Here is a 21,334-nt window from a genome sequence, read left to right as displayed (position 1 = left end):
CTGCTTACACTAAACTAAAAAGTGCAGAAATATTTAAAGACCACCTGAAAAACACGTTCAAAACACACCACGATCCAGACATGAACAGATACTTTTATAATGAAGTCAATAAATTCAATGAACGGAACAAAACCATATACATGCCAAAATTCCCAGTAAACATCAATAAAACCAGATCAAACAAAAGACTGGAGCACTCACCAACAGATAAACGAATTAACAGTGACGGAAGTATCAATATTCATCAAAAACACCTGGAGGAGATGAAATACAAACCATCTTTTTAAGAAATGGTACTCAGGAATAATATGAACACCTATTTAACTTTCATTTTCAGCTGGATATATCCTTGTTTCTTGGAAGGACGCAGTAATTTTAATGTTCCAGAAAGAAGGAAAACCAAAAATAAACCAAATAATTACGCCCGATTAGTCTAACCAGCTGCATAGAAAAAATAATTAGTAACCGACTATCAATATACTGAGAAACAAACTCAAAATTACCCGAAATTCAAAACGGCTTTAGAAAATATAGACAAACTACAGACCACCTAATCAGATTAACAGAAACAGTTACAGACAGTTTTAACAAGAACGAATGCACTGTAGCTTGCTTTCTCGACGTTAAGAAAGCATTCGACACTGTCGAGCATCACGGATTACGACCGTTTAACGAAAATGGATTTACCCCAGGGAACTATTCACTAGCTATCTAACTTTTTGGACAATAGAACGTGTAAAGTAGATGTGAATGGAGCCTACTTAGAGTCCTTTTCACCTGAGGCAGGAGTCCCACAGGGAGGGATAGTTAGTCCTATCTTATTTATCATGTATGTGAGTAATATACATTGCCTTGTTTTTTGTTGAGTTTTTTTAGTCAGTATTTGACCTCTCTCAGATCACCGACGGACCTTTGTCACTAGCCTACAGCACAATCTCGTAAACTTAAAATTATTTTGGTTTAGCTCTTTATTACTAGCCCTGCATCAAATTTAACTTCGCGAGTAGGGCGAAGAGAAGGACTCTTCTGAGCGTCCTCGATTGTTTTTCATCTCTTCTTGAGGTGCAAAGTGTTAAATCGGAATACCTGCCACGATTTTTAGTTTAGTTTTATGTCACTGTAAGACCTAAATTTAGATTTTGCATCACAATTTGCTGACGATGTAGTGGTCTGGAGAAGTGCCCCCACTCCTTCAATAGCAGCAACGAACCTCGAACCAGTCCTGAATGACTTAGAAGAATATTACCAGAAATATAGAATAAAAATAAATATTCCGAAAAACCAAGTAATACTATTCAGCAGATTAAATAAACTAAAAAAAAAAAAAAAAAAGATCCACCGAAGTTATGCATGAACGGATCACTCTTACAGACTGCTGCCTCGGCTAAAGTTTTAGGATTTAACTTACGATATTAAATTAACGCGGATACAGCATACAAACAGTATCCTGATTAGAATATGGAAAAGCCCAAATTATCCAAGAAGGCCATCGGGTAAAAATCAAAGCACATCTCCTGATAATAAAATAATAATATACAAAACATACATTAGACTAATTATAGAATACGCATATCCAGCCTGGTTAAACATAACAAAAAAACTACACAAACTACAAAAAACACAAAATTCAATCATAACCTCAGCTTATAAAGTACCCCGCAGTACTTCATCAACATTTACGCACAAGTATGCAAACTTAGAGACAGTATCCCATCGATTCTGCCATAATGCACTAAATTATTTTAATAAAAATTGGCATAAAAATGATTTATTGTGTGATCTCGACAGATACTACGTACATGGCGAACATAGTCCTAAGTACCTCTCTTCTATGAATATTTAAGAAATATAAATCAAGCTGGCCACCATGCACTAGACGTTTAAATTTAGTATAATATACATAGTTTATAAATATTTTATATAAATAGATCTAAAACATAAAATAAACAAATAAAAAAGACAACTCAAGACAATATATGGACATTGCCCCAAAAGGGGCCAGGTTACTGTGGGTTACTCTGGCCCTCAAGCACTACAACTACAACATAGTAGTAGCTGAAATGAAAGAAAGGTAAGGATGGAGGAAGAGGTCTTTTCCACCTGACCCTCCTGGGTATAAAAATTTCCAACATACCCAAATACCCACGAAGAAGAAAGCGAAGCGATTAGGATTCCTTCCCACTCGGGCAACAGAAGGGTCCCAGAAGTAATCTATCTAAATTTTTCCTGGGCAAAACAATGGTTTTAACTATTACAACAAATTTGACTAAAGAGCCTTGTTTATGTATTTATTTATATGTTTCTAGAGCTATATATAATTCTATTTTGAATCAAAATCCACACAGTCTGGTTCAGTTACTTTAGAACATAATTGACAAGACGAAGTATTTTTCCCTATTCAATTACAACGGTTCAGTCTGTGATCATTTCACTTTAATTATCACTCTTTATTAATAAGCACACGACCACGCAGTCTAGAACCACACTCCATGATTTGTTTTACGTATTTATACCCGACAGAAGAATGTAACATTCCACACGACACTAGATATTCTGATGCAATAATAATCAGTTGAACCAGTTCTGGCCACATGACGCTATAATCTCACTAATGGAAGCAATCGTTCATTCACAACAATTAAACTGCACAACGTATGATTCGTTGACAGCTATGCAAAAAAAACTTACCGCAAAATACAGCTTCTAAAAATATATAAATGTTATTATCTAAATCATAAAGCTCGCGGTAAATTTATATTGAAACAGTCCAGTATATCTAACAATTAGCAATTTAGAATTTTGTAAAGAAAACAAGAACTGAAAGAACACTGGGCTTTATCATAGGGTGAAAGACAGAGAGAATATTCTTAAGCCTTTCTCTATCATGCATGCGTATTTGAAGGAAGATTTGGAAGTGGAAACCCTCAACTATAGGGTACGTATTACTTGTTTATTTTCTTACTATAACTTTAAAGTTTCCCAATTTATTATTCTTTACTAAAGTGTTAACTTCAAAAATGCTATAGCCATTTTACATTTTTCTTTCATCGAAAATTAAATAAAATGTTTCTCTAAACTAAAATATTATTCAACACTTGAAGAACCTCCGTTAGTACAGCGGTAAGTCTACGGATTTACAACGCTAAAATCAGGGGGTTCGATTCCCCACGGTGGGCTCAGGAGATAGCCCAATGTAGCTTTGCTATCAAAACAAAACACACACATAGTGGGAGATAAATTTTTACCATAATATTTGCCTAAGTTATCTTAGATGTTGTAAATCTGATCATTAACCATTTTTGTAAACATAGAAATAATTATTGTGAAAAAAGTGAAAATGTGTTACTTTTAGTCGACAAAAAGAAGGAAACATTTTTAATTAAAATAATTGAGTTAATCAATTTACGACGTATTCTTCCATTGATTCATTAAATATGAATCTATCACTTTTAAATGCCACATAAGTACACAAATGTTATTCTGTGATCAGATTTCACATTACAGGAGGGAAGATAAAACCTTTAGCCTTGAGTTTACTTGTCCCGGCCTGTGAGTTAGTTTAATATACCCCTTTTGAATGGAATGCTCGTTTGTTTACACTCTTGTAAACCACATTTATTACCTACGTGTGATAGTCTGACGTGTACATGGTGTCTACTGTGTTACCGTCTGTGATGGTCTGACGTACACGTGGTTCCTAATGTGTTACCGTCTGTGATGGTCTAGTTTCTCTTCTATATCAGAAGGTGGCCAAACAAGCTCTAATTTAAGATAAAGTTGACCACTTTAGAATTTTCAAATAAAAATCTTTTTTGTGTTATTAAATACACTGAAGTTTGTCATTTTGTTCCATAAAGGAAATAAAGTGTCTGTTAGTGATGTCGAGAAAACCCACTTGTAGAGAAAGATAGACATGTAAAAACGGCTCGTTTGGGTTGAGAAAATATTTTACGTAGAAGAGCGAACGTAAAATATACTATTCAAAACAAGAAACGCAAAAGGGATATTTTTTTTATTTTAAAGAGAAATATATGTAATAACGTTACAAGCTCAGAGTATGTGATGTTACATGTTTTAAGGCACTGATTGTCAGACAAAAATGACAATAAAAGTTGTGCACTTTGATAATGGAGGAAAACATTGGATTTTTCGCCAAAACGCATGCATGTCCAATAAATTTGTTTGAGAGATCTGCATGTTCTGCAAGTGCAACATGTGCATAATCCCTATAAACGTGACGGGTTCTCGGTTTCCATAGCTTAGTGTTAAGCCACCGACACGCAATACAGTTACGCCAAGACTGGCTGAAGCACAACGCAACAACGCCATTGGTGGCTTTGAAGCAGGCGAATCTCGATCAGATGTTGCCAGAGCTATGAATGTCCACCCAAGCACCATCATAAGGCTATGGAATCGTCACCAACAACATGGATGAACTCGTGACCGTCCACGATCTGGCAGACCTCGTGTGACCACGCCCGCACAATATCGCTACATCCGGTTACGTCACCTTCGGAATAGGACCACCACTGCGACGTCTACTGCCTCAACCATACCAGGGCTGAGTAGGATTTCCGATCAGACCGTACACAACTGTCTACGAGATACAGGAATCCGACCTCAACGTCCAGTCAGAGGCGTCAACCTCACCCAGCAACATCGTAAAGCACGGCTGCAGTGGACTTGGGCACATCGGGTATGGCCTCATCGATGATGGAGGCATGTTTGATTCAGCGATGAATCACGTTTTATGCTTCGTGGGCAGGATATAAGGACCCGTGTTTACCGTCGCCGAGGTGAACGTTTTGCAGCAAACTGTGTGCAGGATGTTGACAGATATGGTGGTGGCAGCGTCATGATGTGGGCTGCCATCGCCTACAATGCCAGAACAGACCTTTTGCACATTCGAGGGAATCTTACGGCTCAACGATACGTCGACGAGATTCTTAGGCCCCATGTGCAACCCATCATTGTGAACGTCAACGATGTTTTTCAACATGACAACGCCCGACCTCACACAGCCCGACTCACCACTGTCTTCTTGAGACACCACAACATCAACGTTTTTTCATGGCCCTCCAGATCACCAGATTTAAACCCCATCGAACATCTTTGGGACGAGTTGGACTGACGTCTGCGACGGCGACAACCTCAACCGCAGACTCTACCTCAGTTTGCAGCAGCTTTGCAGGCTGAGTGGACAGCCATTCCACAGGATGTGATTCGTCATCTCATCGCTTCCATGGGCAGGAGATGGCAAGCAGTTATTGATGCTCACGGGGGGCATACTCGTTATTGACGTTGAGTGACGTTAAACTTCACCTAGTGAGCGTGGACTTCGCCTTTGCAAACTTTGGATGTTCAGCAGTGAATGTGCAAAGTTTCACACATGTCATACAGAACTACCCGGAATAAACTTGTTAACAATTTGTCTCATATTTTGCCTTTTGTGTTTCTTTTTTTGAAGAGTATATTTTCTCAACCCAAACGAGCCGTTTTTGCATATATAAAGTGTCTGTTAGTAATTCAGCGACTCCATTTCACTCGACTGTTTATATGTATGTATTTTGTTTTCTCCGTGTTAGTAACATTTATTTATAACATTATTTTTTTCTGGCAAATACAGCACTGGGGAATTCCCTGTGGCAGAAAGTTCCGGTCTTTGAAGATGTGGTTTGTGTTTCGACTGTTCGGTGTACGTGGTTTACAGACGTATATACGAAAGGTACATTTTACAATTTTTATAATTGTTAACGAAACAATTTGTTTGGATCAATATTTATTATGTTTTAACACTGTATTTGTATAAGTACATCTGTGTAAACTTAACCACAGTATCTTATTTAATTTAGTACTAAAACGGTTAAACTCTAAAGAGAAATACATAACATATAGATAGATAGATAGATAGATAATGGTGACAGTATCACTTACATGTTTGTAGAACTTTAAGATGTCATCGTTTTGTGGCAAATTTGAATAAATCATTTATTTTATGCTGGACAACTTATATCGTTATATTACATGACATAATGTCATAGCTTATATTGTTATATTACATAACTTATAATGTCACTGTATTTTAATTGAAATAGACATTTCAATATAAAATATGTTTGTTTCTTCACCACAGCATGTAAGGCTTGCTCACGAGTTTGAAAACCTTGCAAGAAACGACAACAGGTTTGAAGTTTTATTTCCTGTAGTTTTAGGAGTTGTTTGCTTCAGACTCAAGGTGAGGTAATGCTCTGTAACATCTGACTTGAAATTACACTTGTACCTCAGCTCTTTATTCACATTTCCCATCTTTTTCTCATAATCATTTGTAACAAAATACTAATCAAGAGCCAAAGAATAATTTTTTAACATTTACAGCTTCACGTATTTAACTTTACTAGTTCATGTACAGCTTCATCTATTTAACTTTACAAATTCGTATAGAGCTTCATCCTTTAACTACTAGTTCAGGGAGAACTTCAACTATTTTACTTTACAAGTTCATTTACAACTTCAGCTTTTCAGCTTTAGTAGTTCACTTACAGCGTTAGCTATTTAACTTTACTAGTTCTTTTGCAGGTGTAACTATAAAACTTTACTAGCTCAGGTACAAAAAAAAGCTGTTTAACTTATGACTTCATGTTCAACTTCATCTATTCGACACTTCTAGTTCATATACAGCTTCAGCTATTTAACTTTACTAGTTAATGCACAGCTTTAGCTATTTGACTTTACTAGTTCATTCACAACATCAGCTATTCAACTTTACTAGTTCATTTAGAGGTGTAGCTATATAACTTTACTAGCTCATGTACAACAACAGCTATATAACTTGTTCAAATTCAGCTTTCTCTATTTATCTCTACTATTTAATTAAAATCTGCAGCTATTTAACTGTACCAGTTCATGTACAGCTTTAACTATTTAACTTTAGTATAGTTCATGTACAGTTTTTTATTTAACTTTACTAGTTTATCTACAAGTTCAGCTATTTATCTTTACTAGATCATATACAGGACTAGCTCTTTAATTTTACTAGCTCATGTTCAACAACAGGTATTTAGCTTTACTAGTTAATGTACAAATTCAGCTATTTAACTCTGAAAGTTCAATTTCAGCTTTAGGTGTTTAACTTTACTAGTTCGTGTACAGCTTTAGCTATTTAACACTACTAATGTATGTACAGTTTCATCTATTTATCTTCACTTGTTTATGTACAACTTCAGCTGTTTAACTTTTCTAATTCCTTTACAGATTTAGCTATTTAACTTTACTAGTTCTTTTGCAGGTGTAACTACACAACTTTACTAGCTCAGGTACAAAAAAAAGCTGTTTAACTTACTACTTTATGTTCAACTTCATCTAATCGACACTCCTAGTTCATATACAGCTTCAGTTATTTAACTTTACTAGTTCATATACAGCTTCAGCTATTTAACTTTACTAGTTAATGCACAGCTTTAGCTATTTGACTTTACTAGTTCATTCACAACATCAGCTATTCAACTTTACTAGTTCATTTAGAGGTGTAGCTATATAACTTTACTAGCTCATGTACAACAACAGCTATATAACTTGTTCAAATTCAGCTTTCTCTATTTATCTCTACTATTTAATTAAAATCTTCAGCTATTTAACTGTACTAGTTCATGTACAGCTTTAGCTATTTAACTTTAGTATAGTTCATGTATAGTTTTTTATTTAACTTTACTAGTTTATCTACAAGTTCAGCTATTTATTTTTACTAGATCATATACAGAACTATTTAACTTTACTAGTTAATGTACAAACTCAGCTATTTAACTTTGAAAGTTCAATTTCAGCTTTAGCTATTTAACTTTATTACTTCATTTTCAGCTTTAGGTGTTTAACTTTACTAGTTCGTGTACAGCTTTAGCTATTTAACACTACTAATTTATGTACAGTTTCATCTATTTAACTTTACTTGTTCATGTAGAGCTTCGTCTATTTAAATTTACTAGTTCATGTATAACTTCAGCTATTTAAATTTACTATTTCATATAAAGCTACAGCTAGTTAACTATACTAGTCCATGTACATCTATACCTATTGAACTTTACCAGTTCATGTAAAGTTTCATCTCTTTAACTTTACTAGTTCATCTACGGCCTTATCTATTAGTTTATTTACAGCTTTAGCTATTTATCTTTTTTCATTTATTTATAGGTTTAGCTGTTTAAATTTACTAGTTCATGTACTTCTTTCACTATTTAACTTCACTAGTTCATGTTCAGCTTCATCTATTTAACTTTACAAGTTTATTTACAAATTCAGCTATTTATCTTTACTAGTTCATTCACAGCATTAACTATTTAACTTTACTAGTTTATTTACTGGCTCATTTATTTAACTTGTTAGTATAAAGCTTCTTCAATTTAATTTTACTATTTTATTTCAGCTTCAATTTAACTTTACTAGTTCATTTACAGCTTCAGCTATTTAACTCTAATAGTTCGCGTACAGCTTGTTGATTTTATCACTTAGCAAATTCTTTCATACTCTATCGGTGAATGAATTACTTCACTAATGATAAAAGAACAAAATTAACTGTTTATACATAATAAAAATATGCATTAGAACTGTTGGAATTGTTACTGACAGAAGTTTCATTTTAGTTTATGTTACAACTTTTTAATTATAAATAAAAAGTGTTAAGTGAGTGATCAGATTTGTCAACTATGTTAACTTCAATATGTCCACAAGTCCCAAGTTAGAATTTTATGGCAAGACAAATCCAATAATTTACAAAATAATTCTTTCATTAAATGAAAGTAAACTTGCAGTTGTTAGAATAGTTTGTTTAGATCTGTACGTGCTACACTGCGGTGTTTTCCAGGGTTCAGAGGTACAGAATGAAGAAATGCTTCGTGTTATTAACAAGCGAGGAAAGATAGCTCTGAAGTCTTCAAGAATGCGTAGCCATAACCTTTACTTCATCAGGTTTGTGGTATGTGGCAAAGATACAGAAAGTGAAGATATAGTGTTTTCTTGGAGAGAAATTAGTCTTGCTGCAAACAACGTTCTGAACCCAAAGGTTGTAGGTGACAAAAGTGAAACTTTCTAGTCTAACAACATAATAATTAAGTTTTAGCGTTTTCTTGATAGTTCCCATCTTTCAATCTCCGTAAAACATTTCCCCATTGTTTACATCTCAATACATTTGTAAGTACGAAATATCTTTCCTATGTTAAAGGAAAACCCATTTGTTGTGATCAAAGACCCGAGGACCTCACAGACAATTGAAGTTAAACAATGGCACATCCAAGTACCTTCTGGAAGGAAGTTCTCTTGTTGTACAGAAGAATACCATAGAAAATTTAAAAGACTTCAACCTTGTTTTTAGATTTGATGGAACTATATGTTACCAGTTATGATAAATGCAGAAGTTATAGTGATACAGTCATGTTAAGAGTCTATCTAGAATGTATTGGTTGATATAGGGTATTTGCAATTCTTTGTAGCATTTTCCTATAATAATAAATTCATGTGAACAGTCTATCTAGGATGTACAAGTTTGTTCAGGATATTAAAATTTTTTACAATGTTTCCTGTAATAATACAATCATCTTAACAGAATATCTAGAATGTATGGGTTGGTTTAGAATATAAAAATTCTTTCTGGTGTTTACCTATAATAATACAGTCATGTTAAGAGTTCAACCAGAATGTATTGGTTGGATTAGGATATATAAATTATTTTCTGTTGTTTTCCTATAATAATTCACTCATGTTAACACTGTCTAGAATGTATGAGTTTCTTCAATATGTTTAAAATTATTTCTTACTTTTTCCTATAATGATAGTCTATCTAGAATGAATTGGTTAGGTGAGGATATTTAAAATTCTTTGCAGTTTTTTCCTATAATAATTCAGTGATGTTAGCAGTCTATCTAGAATTTATAAGTTTCTTTGGAATATATAATATTCTTTGGAATGTTTTCCTATAATAATACATTCATTTTAACAGTCTATCTAAAATGTATTGGTTGTTTTAGGATATGTAAATATTTTTGTAATGTTTTCCTCTAATAATACAGTCATGTTAACAGTTCATCTAGAATGTATTGGTTGAGTTAGGATATTTAGAATTCTTTTTTAGTTTTTCCTATAATGATACAATCATGTTAACAGTATATCTAGAATGTAAGAATTTGTTCAGATTATATAAAATTGTTTGTAGTATTTTCTATAATAATAGTGTTACGTTAATAGTCTATCTAGAATGTATGAGTTTGTTCACAATTTAAAAATTATTTCTGCTGCTTTAATATAATAATACAGTTATGTCAAAAGTCTACCTAGAATGTATTGGTTGGTTTAGGACATATAAAATTCTTTGTAGAGTTTGCCTATAATAATACAGTCATGTTAACAATCTATCTAGACTGTATGATTTTTCAGGATACGTAAAATTCTTTATTATGTTTTCCTATAATCACACAATCATGTTAATAGTCTATCTAGAATGTATTGGTTGATTTAGTATATATAAAATTCTTTGTAATGCTTTCCTATAATAATACAGTTAGGTTAACAGTCTACCTAGAATGCATGAGTTTGTTTGGAATATATAAAATTCTTTGTAGTTTTTTTGTATAATAATAGTCATCCCAAAAGATTTTCTACAATGTTTTGATTGGTTTATAGTATATAAAATTATTTGTGGTGTTATGCTATAATAATATAGTCATATTAACAGTCTGTATAGAATGTATTGGTTTGTTTTGGACTTTTAAAATTCTTTATGTTGTTTTCCTATTATAACACTGTCATGTTAACATTTTTTCTATAGTGTATGAGTTTTTCAGGGTATATAAATTCTTTCTACTGTTTTCCTGTGATAATACAGTCATGTTAACAGTCTACATAGAATGTATTGGGTGGTTTAGGACATATAAAATTCTTTGTCGTGTTTTCCTATAATAATACAGTCTGGTTAGCAGTCTGTCTACAACATATTGGGTTGTTTGTCTGCGATATTTAAAATTCTTTGTAATATTTTCCTATAATAATACAGTGATGCTAACAAGTTTATTTAGAAAGTATTGGTTGGTTTAGAATATTTAAAATTCTTTGTAGTGTTTTCCTCTGAAAACCGTGATAATACAGTCACGGTTTGTTTGTTTGTTGTGAAATTTGCGCAAAGCTACACGAGGGTTATCTGCACTAGCTGTCTCTAATTTTGCAACTAGTCATCACCACCCACCTCCAACTCTTGGGCTACTCTTTGGGATTGACCGTCACATTATAACTTCCCACGGCTGAAAGGGTGAACATGTTTGGAGTGACGGGAATTCAAACCTGTGACCTCAGTATTACGAGTTGAATGCCTTAACCCTCTTGGCCATGCTGGGCCTATAGTCATGGAAACAATCTATCTAGGATGTATTGGTTGGTTTAGGGCATTTAAAATTCTTTTTAGCATCTCCTGTAATAATACAGTCATGTTTACAGTTTATCTAGAATGTATTAGTTGGTTTTAGATATATAAAATTATTTGTGGTGTTTCCTATAATGTTACAGTCATGTCAACAGTTTATCTGGAATATATGAGTTGGTTTAGAATATTTAAAATTCTTTCTAGTGTTTTCTTATAATATTACAGTCATGTTAGCAGTCTATCTAGAATGTATGAGTTTCTTCATGGATTAATAAAATTCTTTGTTCTGTTTTCCTATAATAATAAAGACATGTTAACAGTCTGTCTAGAATGTACGAGTTTGTTCAGGATACTTAAAATTTTTTATGTTTTCCCATAATGACACAAGCATGTTAACACTCTATCTAGAATGTAAGAATTTGTTTAGATTATATAAAATTATTTGTGGTGTTTTCCTATAATAATATTGTCACATTAACAGTCAGTCTACAATGTATTGGCTGGTTTAGGACATTTGAAATTCTTTGTAGTGTTTTGTTATAATAATATAGTCAAATCAACTGCCTGTCTACAATGTATTAGTTGGTTTAGGAGATTTAAAATTCTTTGTAGTATTTTCCTATAAGAAAACAATCATGTTAAAAGTCTATCTAGAATATATGAGTTGACCAGCTAGTATTTAGGCTAATTTCATAGTGTTCACATTTTCTCTATTAAATGCAAAAATAAGTTTTTTATTTTTATTTTCCCTTTTCTTATTTTCATCTTTCAAAGCTCTACTCAAATAAGTGGTTGAGTCTAGCAACACAAAATGCATATATTTTCTTTAAGTTCATTGGCTTAATTATGTATACATAAAATACCACTCTCCAATTTAGATATATACAAAATAGCTTTGGCTGATTTAGATGTATCGAAAATACCAATCGCTGATACATATATAAAATACCAATCACTGACATGTATATAAAATACCAATCGTCGATTTAGATATATACAAAACACCACTTGCCTCTTTAGATATATAGAAAATATCACACCTTGATTTATATATATAATACCACTCTCTGGTTTGTATTATACAAAATACCACTCGCTGATTTATAAACATAGAAAATACCTCTTGCTGATTTGTTGTATATACATGAAATACCACTTGCTGATTTACATATATACAAAATACCACTCCTTGTTTCATATATTTACATAAAACCACTTGCTGATTTTGATATATATATAAAATACCACTCGTTGATTGATATATATATATATATGTATGAAATATCACTCGCTGATTTAGAAAAGCAGAAAATCAATACATTAAAAGTTTTTTTTTAAGAAACACAATTACAATACTAGGTAAAACATGTAGTTTGTAAGAAAAATAGCAACAAGAAGAACAATTACAACCTGTGCATTGTTAGAAAGCAATAATAACAAGAATAATAGTTAAAATCTGTAGTTTCTAAGGAAAACAAGAACAATTAAACCCTGTACATTGTTAAAAACAACAATAACAAGAATAATAGTTAAAACCTGTAGTTTGTAAGAAAAACAAGAAGAGCAATTAAAACCTAAACACTGTTAGAAAACAACAATGACAAAAATAATAGTTAAAACCTGCAGTTTGTAAGGAAAACATCAACAAGAAGAATTGAGCCCTGTACACTGTTAGAAAATAACAATAACAAGAATAATAGTTAAAACCTGTAGTTTGTAAGGAAAGCAACATCAACGAGAAGAATTGAGCCCTGTACATTGTTAGAAAACTACAATAACAAGAGTAATAGTTAAAACCTATATGTAAGAAAAACAACAAGAACAATAAACCTGTGTGTATTGTTTAAAAACAACAATAATAAGAATAATAGTTGAAAACTGTAGTTTGTAAGAAAAACAAGAACAATTGAAACCTGTGGTTTGTTAGAAAGAATAACAACCAAGATAATAGTTATGACCTGTTTTGTGATAGAAGAAAACAACAAACCAGAATAATAATTAAAATCTGTAGTTTCTTAGAAAAAAACAACAACCAGTATAATAGAAACCGGAGAAAAAGATAAAACCTATAGTTTATCAGAAAAAAAGAGATAAGATAAAAGTTAAATCCTGTCGATTGTTGGAAAAATACCAAAATAATAATTAAAATATGTAATTTCTTAGAACAAAACAACCAAGATAGATGCTAAAACTTGTAGTTTGTTGGAAAGAACAACAACCAGAATAATAGTTAAAACGTGTAGTTTGTTAATGAAAACAACAAGCAGGATAATAGTTAAAACGTGTAATTTGTTAGAGAAAAAACAAACCAGGATAACAGTTAAAACCGATAGTTTCTTAGAAAAAAAAAACAAGAAGAAGGATAATAGCTAATTCCAATAACTTTTGGTTCCATTTACAAACAAGGATATACTAGGTTAAAGTTCAAATCTGTAGTTTGTCAGAGAAACAGCAAACCAGAATAATGGTTAAAAACCTTTAGTATTTCAGAAAAAAATACTACCATGATAATAGTTAAAACCTCTAGTTTGTTACATAAATCAATAATCCAGGATGGTTTGTATGTTTTCGAATTTCTTGTACAGATATACAAGAGCTACCTGCTCTAGACGCCCTTAATTTAGTAGTGTAAGACTAAAAGGAAGGCAGCTAGTCATCACCACACACCTCCAACTCTTGGGTTACTCTTTTGCCATCGAATACTGGAATTGACCGTGACCATCACATTATAACACCCCCACAGCTGAAAGGGCGAGCATGTTTGGTGTGATGGGGATTCGAACCTGCATTCGTAATATTTCGAGTCGAGCATCTTAACCATCTTGCCATGCATGGCTGCAATCCAAGATAGTAGTTAAAACCAGTAGTTTAATAAGAGAAGAACAACAATTAGGGTAATATTTGTTAACCTGAAAATGACCTAGGAAGCTCTAAACGTTGTTCTCTGCCTATCAACAAAAGTGGTAATACCCAGACCAGCCGTTTTCAGATACAATTAGGATAATAGCTAAACTACAACAAAACTAAATATAGTTAAAATATGTATTTTGTAAAAAAAACAATAAACGAACAGAATAATGGTTAAAACTTATCGTTTGGTGGAAAAAAGAAGAAAATATTAAAACCTATAATTTGTTAGGAAACAAACCAATCAAAATAATAGTTAAAACCATTACTTTGTTTAACCATTACTTTCTTTAAAAAAAAACAAGCCACGATAATAGTTAAATCTTGTAGTTTGGTAGAAAGAAAAGGAAAGAAACAACCAGGATAATATACTCTTCAGAAAATGAAACGCAAAAGGCAAAATATGAGACAAATTGTTAAGAAGTTTATTCCGGGTAGTTCTGTATGACGTGTGAAACTTTGCACATTCACTGTTGAACATCCAAAGTCTGCAAAGGCGAAGTCCACGCTCACTAGGTGAAGTTTAACGTCAATAACGAGTATGCATCCCGTGAGCATCAATAACTGCTTGGTATCTCCTGCTCATGGAAGCGATGAGATGATGAATCACATCCTGTGGAATGGCTGTCCACTCAGCCTGCAAAGCTGCTGCAAGCTGAGGTAGAGTCTGCGGTTGAGGTTGTCGCCGTCGGTCCAACTCGTCCCAAAGATGTTCGATGGGGTTTAAGTCTGGTGATCTGGAGGACCAGGGAAGAACGTTGATGTTGTGGTGTCTCAAGAAGACAGTGGTGAGTCAGGCTGTGTGAGGACGGGCGTTTACATGTTGAAAAACGTCGTTGACGTTCACCATGATGGGTTGCACATGGGGCCTAAGAATCTCGTAAACGGTTGCGTACAGTCTGATCGAAAATCCTACGCAGCCCTGGTATGGTTGAGGCAGTGGTGGTCTTATCCCGAAGGTGACGTAACCGGATGTTGCGATCTTGTGTGGGCGTGGTCACACGAGGTCTGCCCGAACGTGGACGATCACGATTTGATCCATGTTGTTGGTGACGATTCCATAGCCTTGTGATGGTGCTTGGGTGGACATTCACAGGTCTGGCAACATCTGATCGAGATTCGCCTGCTTCCAAGCGATCAATGGCGTTGTTGCGTTGTGCTTCAGTCAGTCTTGGCGTAACTGTATTGCGTGTCGGTGGCTTAACACTGAGCTATGGAAACCGAGAACCCGTCACTTTTATAGGGATTTTGCACATGTTGCACTTGCAGAACATGCAGATCTCTCCAACAAATTTATTGGACATGCATGCGTTTTGGCGAAAAATCCGTTGTTTTCCTCCGTTTTCAAAGTGCACAACTTTTATTGTCATTTTGGTCTGACAATCAGTATTTTAACACGTGTAACATCATATACTCTGAGCTTGTAACGTTATTACATATATTTCTCTTCAAAATAACAAAAATATCCCTTTTGCGTTTCTTGTTTTGAAGAGTATAGTTAAAACCTCTTATTTGTAAGCTGCAACAAAGCGTCCACAATAATGAAATACATGAGTGAGAGGTGCATACAGGTAATTACACCAATCACTAAATATTCATTCCTCAATAATAATGTATATAAGTTTCATTCTTTGGCAGGATGCTGTTAAAATTATAGTTTTGTTTGTTGGAGTTTACGTGAAACTACTCGGAGACAACATCCAACTCTTAATCGTTTTTACCTTACTAATGAAAAGTTGAATTGACCATCACTTTATAAAAACCCTAGGGTGAAATGTTCAGCACTCTGCATATTAGGAGTTGACCACCATAACCAAAATAAGTTATAAATAAAAGTGTTACATTAATAAATACAGTCTCTAGTTTATTTAAATATATATGTAACTATTACATTTTTATTAAAGACGATAAACTATATCATGTTAAAATATTACTTTTGTAAAACTATCTTTTTTTTTTATTGGAATCATCTTTGTCATTAAAATATTATTATATGAAAAGTATTGTACTGAAAGTGTATTTGAGTGTAATATTTCTTTAGTAAGAACCAAAATGTTTTAACTTTAATAAAATGTTTGATTATAATGTTCCTTTAGTAAAACTAACAATAATGTTTTGGATATTCTATTACAACTAAATTACTTAGGCTACCACTGCTGTCTGTAATATTTAACTATAGACAACAGTTAAAACTTGTATTTGATCAGAAACAAAATACTACTACAAATGAAAAACACCAACACAATCTCAGGAAACCATTATTCTTACATACGAAGGACGACTACAACCCACAATATTGGCCTACGTATCATTTAACTACAACCTCAGTAAATATATAGCATGGGAATTTTATAAATATGTAACATCAGCCGGCTACTTTTTCAAAGACTTTTAATTTTACATATATTCTTAATCTTTTTTTAATCTTTAATTCTTAATCAAATTTAATGGCCTAAATATAAGTAATCCTGTGTCACCAGTTCTAGCCAACATTTTCATCACACAGATTGAATCTCGAACGATCAAATTGTTGATGATACAATTGCAAGATTCACATCTACAGAACACACATTTAGTTTTTTCAATCACGTTAACTCGATACACCCAAACATTAAGTTTACCTGTGAACAAGAAAACACTAATCAAATAGCATTTCTTTACCTCAAGATCACTAGAACCGATACATAATTCAAATCAGAAATCCACAGAAAAGTCACCCACACTGGATTATACATTCCGTGGGACTCAGCACATGAAACAAAACAAAACTCAACATATTAAGAAAACAAAAAACACAGCCACAAAACTATGTTCACCCGATAAAATTAACAATTAAATCAACAAAATAAAATAACTTCATCAACATCAACAAATTTCTTCCAAGAACCTGTTAAAAATTACACACACACACCTAAATCAACAATAAATCCCAAGATAGAACAAACTACAATACCTTATACTACTGCACACCATGTGTTCCCGACATCACTGAAAAAATAACCAATATTTGGAAAAAAACTTGTAGCAAAATACAACATTCCAGTAAACACCATTTTATTCAAAAACCAGGAACAGAACTAAAGTTCATACTATGTAAAAACTACACTTACAAACACAACACTAACATTATTTATAAAATACAATGCAACAACTGCCATGAATTCTATATTGGTGAGACAAGCAAAAAAGTGAAAACTAGATTCAAAGAACAAAAAAAACATTCACACGTTATTGAACACTGCAACTCAAATAAACACATTATAACTATAGAAAACATCCATATATTAATTACTGAATCAAACATAAACAAACACAAAATCAAAGAAGCTCCACTTATACAGCAACTAAAATAAAAATTAAATCAATATAAAAGAACACCTTTATACCTATATTAATTAATAATCTAACAACTAATTGCAATGCTCCCTACAATCCTGTACCCGTTTACACTCTCGTCCCTAAGACATGCGCCCAACAGTCAGTTGTAAACCTTCTCTGTTAATCTGAAGATGACCAAAGATGGTCGAAACGTTGCTCTCTGCTTTATTAGTAAGAGTGTTAATACTCATACCAGCCGTCTTAAGATACATTTCTACTTCAAGCGAGTTTCCCGTCATCACGATTAAGAAGATAGATTTTCATCTCTGCAAAACACTGCACGATTAATGTTATAATAGAGCACGACTGGATGCAACAACCTGGTGTATAAAGACGTAGTGAGGCTCCAAACTTAAGTTACGGTAACTAAGCATGGGAATACTCACTGCTTTGAAAACCCTTTTATCATTTGGAAGTTCTGCTCTGGGGTAAATTCATACTTCAAATTACGAAGAAATAAACTGAAATGTGCTTGTATTGTACAATTTTCTTTCATCATACAACGTTAGCTTGAATGTATTTGTTAACGTTCACATATAACTGTCTGTAGCCCCCATTGTGGCCCGGCATGGCCAAGCGCGTTAAGGCGTGCAACTCGTAATCTGAGGGTCGCGGGTTCGCATCCGCGTCGCGCCAAACATGCTCGCCCTCCCAGCCGTGGGGGCGTTATAATGTTACGGTCAATCCCACTATTTGTTGGTAAAAGAGTAGCCCAAGAGTTGGCGGTGGGTGGTGATGACTAGCTGCCTTCCCTCTAGTCTTACACTGCTAAATTAGGGACGGCTAGCACAGATAGCCCTCGAGTAGCTTTGTGCGAAATTCCAAAACAAACAAACAAAAGCCCCCATTGTGTAGCTTTGTGCTTAATTCCAAACAAAAACCATCTGCACTAGAAAAAAAAAACTAAAATCGTGGTCTTTAATACGTGGTACAGAGACAACCTACGGTGTGTTTAATTGAATACTTCAGAAACGTAATTACTTTATTGTTGAACAGTAGCTCTTTATCGTGGTTGGTCAATAGTTCCTTTGATTTTATATGTACGATTGTCACACATGATTGATTTTAAAGACTGGATTTCATAGCTTATTGTTTCTACCTATAACAATCTTAATGCTTAAAATTTTGTCATTTTTTATTCTATGTTGCGTGACTGGTGATCGTGAGGTCCGTGGTTGGAGCATTTGATATAAAATTGAACTCGAAAAGCACTTTCTAATCTAGCTACGTAATAGTCATTTCCCCTGTTTAGTTAAGTATTTTGTAAAATGTGTGTCGACGTTGAGGTTGAAATTATTCTATTTATCACTGTATAATACTTCACCTGACATTTCAATAGATATGACGATACACACTGTTGTTGTGGTTAGAGTGAGTTGCTAGAAACGTCGTCAAATAAATTACTGGTCAGTTATTGATGAAAATATTTCATTGATCTAGTTATTAATTGATATAAGTATCGATTCATCACTGAGTGATTTATCAAATGAAAGAAAAACTTTAGAGCTAGAATGTCCTCTCTAAATAATTTTAATCTATGTTCAAAATACAGATGCGAAAGCCTTTGTTTATTGACATTATGCAGTTGTGACATTCGTCCCTAAGAAGACTATGTACGAAAACAGTGACCTATAGTAAGACTATTTACATAAGTTTACGTGATAGGCGTCTTTATTAAGATTACATAGAAAACTAGGTGTGGTACTCTTCTTTACTAAGACTACATATGAAAGTAGACAAGACAGTCGTCATTACTAGTATTATATACATAAGTAGGCTGGCTTGACAGTCGTTTGTAGGAATTGTTTGTACTTAAGTAAATGCTAGAGTCGTGGTAATGGAGATGCTTGTACATAAGAAGGGTTGTAGTCGTCAATTAATTGACATTAATTAATTGACAGTAAATAGTTTGTCCAGAAGAGAGATTTCTATTGAGGGAAATGTTCAGTGAAAAATGAAAATGAGAAGTATTTAAGAAATACTTAAAATGACAGAAACACAGTGCTGTAGGCTATATTTTTAATATTTCATTTTAAGGTTTCCTTATGGGAAGCAGCAAATAATGATGACGTAATATCTAGAAAGTTTGTTATGATGTAATGATGGAGACAGTTTGTGAAATATCTGGAAAGAAGAGTACGATATAAACATGAGTAATGAGAACGGGTTCATTTCATGTAATGAAGTATTAATTTAGTGATTCAATAAAATGTGTTATTACTAAGAGCAGAGAGAGGTATCACCGATATATTCACTTACTCAATTTGTACAATTGTATAAGTTTATTTACGAGTTAATTGTGGTATCATTACCGAGGAACTCTTTTTGATGTATTATTTGTGAACTTAGTGGTACGAATAGAAATTATCCTGCATAGACGATACAAACTAATTGACTTTTGTTACGTGAACCGGACTTGGCCTTATTTTACGTAATAATTCTTATAAATTCTGTCAACCTTAGAAAAGTTCACAACAATGGTAACGCAATGCAAGCTTTCTTAACAGCAAGTAATTCTGTACAAGTGGTGAATAAATAGTTTAGAAAATTGTATACTGGAAACATGACCAATTTGAGGAAGCGATTTTTTGAAATATCAAGATGCATTAAGTTCAAACTTCCCACAAATCGGTAGGACAATAAGGATGTTGTGGTAACTTAAATTAAGAGGAATTAAATGACTAGTGTTTTCTAAAAACGACAAATGGAATTTCAGTACAGAGAGATATATTACAATATTTGTCGTAAGAAATCGATAATAAGTGACCGAGCGGTATAAGGCGCTGGTTTAAGGCTCCAGTCTCTTTGGAGGCATGGGAATGGGTATATCAATTTTGCATTTTGAAAAACTGTTAGCAAATACTACGATTTATTGTAGAATGTTCTCTGTTCGAACAAAGAACGTGGTTAATCGGTGTTTTGTTATCAATGTTTTTCTATACGTTAAATGATATTCGTCTCAATTTTTATGAAGTGATCTTTATAATACCAATAATTTCCACCTTACTAAACGTCTAAACAAAAGAGTGTAAAAAAACCACTCTAAATGTGTTTATTGACATCAGGCAATGTGATTCTGACTTTACGTCTTTGAATTGCTCTATTTATCACTTCCCGTTATTCTAAATAGTAATTACATTCATGAAAAGGTTTGTTTATTCTGAATTTCGCGCAAAACTACTCGAGGGATATCTGCGCTAACCGTACCTAATTTAGCAGTGTAAGACTAGAGGAAAGGCAGCTAGTCATCACCACCCACGGCCAACGAATAGTGGGATTGACCGTCACATTATATCGGCTAAAAGGGCGAGCCTGTTTAGTGTGACGGGGATTCGAACCTGCGCCCCTCAGATTACGAGTCGAGTGCCTTAACCATCTGGCCATGCCGGGCCTCACGGAAAAGAAAATGACACACGCAGAAATATGCTAATACCTTTACACATAAATCCAGAGAGTAGATTACGTTATATCAAAACAGTTTGAACATGTAAATGAGCATGTCACACGACTTTCTCATCCGATATAAAGTTAAAGTTTATCGATACATATCACAACTATGTTTTGACATTGTTCGCGTTTATATGTAACATGAAGCCAACGAAACCTTATCCATTTCAGCAAGAGAATGTATCCGTCCTAGGATATTTATAT

The 21,334-nt window shown here is 33.4% G+C and overlaps 1 protein-coding gene across 12 annotated transcripts in view; it reads left to right on the top strand.

Annotated features, from left to right (window-relative positions):
* The window catches only part of LOC143247147 (aromatic-L-amino-acid decarboxylase-like), a 32,544-nt gene extending 23,028 nt beyond the window's left edge, over window positions 1-9,516 (top strand). For 5 of the 12 annotated variants that reach the window (XM_076494772.1, XM_076494765.1, XM_076494771.1 and 2 more), the window contains 4 exons: window positions 2,845-2,935; window positions 5,627-5,725; window positions 6,134-6,235; window positions 8,855-9,516. In XM_076494772.1, coding sequence (XP_076350887.1) covers window positions 2,845-2,935; window positions 5,627-5,725; window positions 6,134-6,235; window positions 8,855-9,082 — 520 coding nt within the window. In that variant the 3' untranslated portion in view covers window positions 9,083-9,516. Of the gene's footprint in view, window positions 1-2,844; window positions 2,936-5,626; window positions 5,726-6,133; window positions 6,241-8,854 lie in introns of all 12 variants that reach the window. The other 7 variants (XM_076494774.1, XM_076494767.1, XM_076494773.1 and 4 more) reach the window with 6 other exon arrangements.
* Window positions 9,517-21,334: the final 11,818 nt, after the last annotated feature.

Source organism: Tachypleus tridentatus, chromosome 3 (genome assembly GCF_004210375.1).
Source record: "Tachypleus tridentatus isolate NWPU-2018 chromosome 3, ASM421037v1, whole genome shotgun sequence".
NCBI classification, from domain to species: Eukaryota; Metazoa; Arthropoda; class Merostomata; order Xiphosura; family Limulidae; genus Tachypleus; species Tachypleus tridentatus.
This window is presented reverse-complemented; position numbering and strand designations above follow the sequence as displayed.